General features: G+C 41.8%; 2 protein-coding genes across 2 annotated transcripts in view; both read left to right on the plus strand.

The window, feature by feature from the left end:
• The window catches only part of LOC134193903 (uncharacterized), a 2,541-nt gene extending 1,261 nt beyond the window's left edge, over positions 1-1,280 (plus strand). Inside the window, exons 4-5 of the mRNA XM_062662762.1 lie at positions 303-386; positions 450-1,280. Of these exons, the coding sequence (XP_062518746.1) occupies positions 303-386; positions 450-949 (584 nt within the window). The 3' untranslated portion in view covers positions 950-1,280. The remainder of the gene's footprint in view (positions 1-302; positions 387-449) is intronic.
• Positions 1,281-2,817: 1,537 nt separating this feature from the next.
• Positions 2,818-5,000, plus strand: part of LOC134193904 (uncharacterized) — a 4,349-nt gene continuing 2,166 nt past the window's right edge. The window contains exons 1-2 of the mRNA XM_062662763.1: positions 2,818-2,907; positions 2,991-3,079. Coding sequence (XP_062518747.1) covers positions 2,871-2,907; positions 2,991-3,079 — 126 coding nt within the window. The 5' untranslated portion in view covers positions 2,818-2,870. The remainder of the gene's footprint in view (positions 2,908-2,990; positions 3,080-5,000) is intronic.

The raw sequence follows: 5,000 nt of genomic DNA on the forward strand, positions 1-5,000 counted from the left end.
TTTAACTATGAGACATTACAACAATATTTACAGCATGAAGTTGTACCCATACATTATTCTAATCATTTCATGCACCAGCAACCTAAAAATGACTTTAAAAGTCATAAACACATGACACGACACATTGCTTGTTCATTTGTTTCTTCTCTCTCATCAGTGAGATATCCACTCTCACAGACCAGAGAGGAGGAAACACAAAGTCTTGGCATGACGTCTTGTACCACAATGTGGGCACTGGATACGTGTCAAGCATCAACAATAAATCACACTAAAGTCTGTCCTACAGCATGTTTGTGTGATAGGACATGCGCATTCATCAGCAAGGAAAGATCAACCGACTAAACAGCTCGCACACGTTACAAGAGACCTAACCGAACGAGATGGTGGTATATCACATTGATATCAATGTCCAATCCAAGCGACATAATTAATTTATGTTAATTATTTAGGGGGTGCCCCTCCTCCTCAACCTAAATCGTGTTTCATCTCATATTCTGCCGAAACGGCCGACGAATTTCGGCATGTGTCTCAGCTGGCGAAGGAATTACGTGCGAATGGAATCGATTGCGATGTTGATATCTACTATGAGGACAATCCTCCGATGAACTGGAGTGCGTGGTTGGAGCAGGAAATTACGTCACGTGACGTCACCCTGATCTGTTGCTCTCGGAGTTACATCACACGACTCGAAGAAAAGCGTCGTATACATCAATACAATCGGGTTCACTTCGAAGGCAAAATGCTGCATAGCCTTCTCATGAACACGAGTCCGAATCGCTTCATCCCCATCTTTCTCGGTGCTCACAATCGGGTCAACGTCGACTACATTCCTCGTGTGTTGCGATCGTCAAAGACATACCACATCGACGTTTTCCCGCCAAAAGTCGGAGAGTCCGGACACGAACACTTTAATGACCTTTACAGATTTCTCTCCAGACAAGATACGTAGCAGGGGGTTATGGGGTAGAGAGGGTCACAGGGGTAGAGGGGGCCAAGGGGGTCACAGGGGTTACATATTTGGTGAGAGACGTGCCCACTATTTCATAGTCTCGAGTGATTTGAATGTCGTTTGTACATGTTGTAGCAACTTCCTGCTATTTTCAAGCATTTTATATCTAGTGTGCTGCTAGGTTTTAGTATCTCTTATTGGGTGCATACTCTAGGTAGTCGTACTGTATGAAGCTGATTTGTTAGGAATCATTGACTTTTTTGTAATTTTAGTAGAAACTGTGGCTGTTGTTTTAGTGTTTGTATTGGCATGTTTGACATGTTTGTTGTTACGATGGATGTGAGTAACGTGTCGACGTTTGAAGGTTGTATTACGTACATACATACATACATACATACATACATTTTTTGTACCTACGTACATACAAGAGCCCCTAAGGCTCAGGTTCGATACTGCAATGACTATGCTATGATGCTATGATGCTACAATGCTATCAGCAGTCACTGCCTATATGTCACTTCTTCTTCTTGGACAGAACTGACACTCCGGAGAGTGAGGCAATTGTATGTTAGTTCCTTGCCCCCAATTGAGCCACATACATACATACATTTTTTTTTGTTTTTTTGTTACAAGGGCCCTTAGGGCCTAGGTTACCGCAGATGCTAAGTACTTGCTACTTGTTACAATCTACCACTATTCACATGTACAGTCACTATATGTACTTTAGTCACTTCAAACTTCAAACTTCAAACTTCAAACTTGCTGCTTGGACAAAACTGGGAGAGAGGCAATTGTATGTTAGTTCCTTGCCCAAGGGAACTTATGTATGTGGCCCTCCCGCACTCAAACTGACCCAAAGGTCCCGGATGTTGCCAATCTCCAATTGCACACTCTAACCAATTGAGCCACATACATACATACATACATACAGACAGACAGACAGACAGACAAACAGACAGACAGTCATACATACATACATACATACATACATACATACATACATACAGACAGACAGACAGACAGACAGACAGACAGTCATACATGATGATGATGGCATGTCCACTGATAACAGTGATGACTCTCTTTAGTGTCCTCTGTGTCTCTGGTGGAATTTAACACCTGCTTTTGAACTACAGTCATACATACATACATACATACATACATACATACATACATACAGACAGACAGACAGACAGACAGACAGACAGTCATACATACATACATACATACGTACATACATACATACATACATACAGACAGAAAGACAGACAGACATGCAGTCGGTGGATGCCTTTGAATCGAGGCTGGTGTTTTGAATGTTTGCTAATTAATTAATGAATTTGAGGTAGTCACTAGTTTAAAGGTAAACATTTGATCAAGTCATGTATTACAGATGCTTTACGAGTTAATATTTATAAATTGATATTAACAGGTTAATATATTAATTTTTCTAATTTTAATTTTAATTATATATGGTAACATTTGTGAATTGATATTTATAAGTTAAACAAATAACAAATTAATATATTTGTACTAATCACTTGGATTTCATGACATCATGTGACTGCAAATGCTTATCGTTGATATTAATTATTTATATTAAAAATTAAGTTGTACTAAATTTGTATTTATATAAAATTATTTTATAGTTAAAAACTTTGTATTAAAATAATTTAATTAGTGAATTACACTGTACATATGGGAAATTCAGCGATTGGCTCTGAGTGCCCAGTATAGCTGCCATTCTATCAGAAACGTTAGAAAAATTACTAAAACTTTTGAATTACAAAATTTAAGAATTTATATACTAAAACACAAGTCACGTGATATACAGTTAATGATGCCATGTCACGTGACTTTTTTCTGGTGACGTGGCCACATAGAAAGTTCAGCTCTAGAGAGGAACTTTCGCGCCATCGCGATGGCGGGACAGCCCGAAGACAGCCGGCGTTCGAGACGTCAGTTGTTGTTGTCCCGGATGTAGATGTTATTCGATTTAGTTAATTGAAACGCTTTTGTGTTGCGTTTGATATGTATACAGACGAGAACACGACGAACACGACGAACACGACGAATACGACTTCTATCGAGCAGAAAAATACGGGAATGAATACTAACGTTTTTGTATCGGTGAGAAATATTGTAGAAATGTAGGAATATTGGTAGTGCGATTAGATGTGTGTGTGTGTGTGTGTGTGTGTGTGTGTGTGTGTGTGTGTGTGTGTGTGTGTGTGTGTGTGTGTGTGTGTGTGTGTGTGTGTGTGTCTGTGTCTGTGTCTGTGTCTGTGTCTGTGTCTGTGTCTGTGTGTGTGTCTGTGTCTGTGTGTGTGTGTGTGTGTGTGTGTGTCTGTGTGTGTCTGTGTGTGTGTCTGTGTGTGTGTCTGTGTCTGTGTGCGTGTCTGTGTGTGTCTGTGTGTGTCTGTGTGTGTGTTTATATGGTTTGGAAACAGCAGTACTTCTGGAGCCGCAGATACATCGCTTACAGAGTTTTGTGATGCGAAGCCTTCACTCCATCCTTGGAGTGTCCCTATGGGACGGGAAGAGAGACACCTCCATCAGAAAGATAGCCAACCTGCAAAGAATCTCCACCATGCTGACACAGAGACGTCTTCGGTTATTGGGTCACATCTTGCGCATGGATGAGTGTCGTCTGCCAAGGAAGCTTTTGGTGTGTGCATCACCCCAAGGTAGACGTTCAGTCAGAGGCCAGAGAATGAGATGGAATGATTTGGTACTGAGGGATTTAAGGAATTGTAATCTTGATGGGGTTTGGAGGATACTAGCAGAAGATGGGAATGAGTGGAGGAATCAGATCTGGGCTGCCACACAGGAAGTAAATTTCAAGAAGGAAGAACAAGAGAAATACCGCAAGGATGAGCAGAAACGTCGCCGCGAAGCAAGGCAAACGACATCGGAGTTTGCTTTACACTGCAGCTTTGATGGTTGTGGATTTACTGCTGTAAATCATGCCGGCCTTGTAAACCACCAGAGACAGAAACATGGTCACTCCCTGACTAGTCAATGTTAATACTGTCACCAAACATTCCGCCAACAAGGCCTCCACAACCACGAGCGTTTCTGCTGTCAGAGAACATCCACTCCTCCGATATAGCCTATGGTGACTTTGGCCTGCATCGTTTCTCATTGAAATGAACGCAGCGTGAAGTGAAGTGTGTGTGTGTGTGTGTGTGTGTGTGTGTGTGTGTGTGTGTGTGTGTATGTGTGTGTGTGTGTGTGTGTGTGTGTGTGTATGTGTGTCTGTGTCTGTGTGTGTGTGTGTGTGTGTGTGTGTGTGTGTGTGTGTGTGTGTGTCTGTGTCTGTGTCTGTGTCTGTGTCTGTGTCTGTGTCCGTGTGCCTGTGTGTGTGTGTGTGTGTGTGTGTGTGTGTGTGTGTGTGTGTGTGTGTGTGTGTGTCCATGTGTGTATGTGCTCGTGCTTGTGTGTCTATTTGTCTCTTTATCTGTCTGTGTGTCTGTTTGTTTATCTGTCTGTCCATCAGTTTGTTTGTTTGTCTATGTGTCTCTGTCTGTCTGTCTGTCTGCATGTCCATATGTTTGTCTGTCTGTCTGTCTGTCCGTCCATCAGTTTGTTTGTTTGTCTGTATGTGTCTGTCTGTCTGTCTGTCTGTCTTTTTGTCTGTCTGCATGTCCTTATGTCTGTCTGTCTGTCTGTCTGTGTGTCTTTCTGTCTGTGTGGTCTGTCTGTCTGTCTGTCTGTTTGTCCATCTGTCTGTTTGTTTGTTTGTCTGTCCATAAGTTTGTTTGTCTGTCTGTATGTATCTCTGTCTGTCTGTCTGTTTGTCTGTCTGTTTGTCTGTCTGTCTTTCTGTCTTTCTGTATGTATCTCTGTCTGTCTGTCTGTCTGTCTGTCTGTCTGTCTGTTTTTCCATCTGTCTGTTTGTTTGTTTGTCTGTCTGTATGTATCTCTGTCTGTCTGTCTGTCTGTCTGTTTGTCTGTCTGTCCATCAGTTTGTCTGTTTGTCTGTCTGTCTTTCTGTCTGTCTGTATGTATCTCTGTCTGTCTGTTTGTCTGTTTGTCTGTCTGTCTGTTT

This window comes from Corticium candelabrum, chromosome 18, assembly GCF_963422355.1.
Source record: "Corticium candelabrum chromosome 18, ooCorCand1.1, whole genome shotgun sequence".
NCBI classification, from domain to species: Eukaryota; Metazoa; Porifera; class Homoscleromorpha; order Homosclerophorida; family Plakinidae; genus Corticium; species Corticium candelabrum.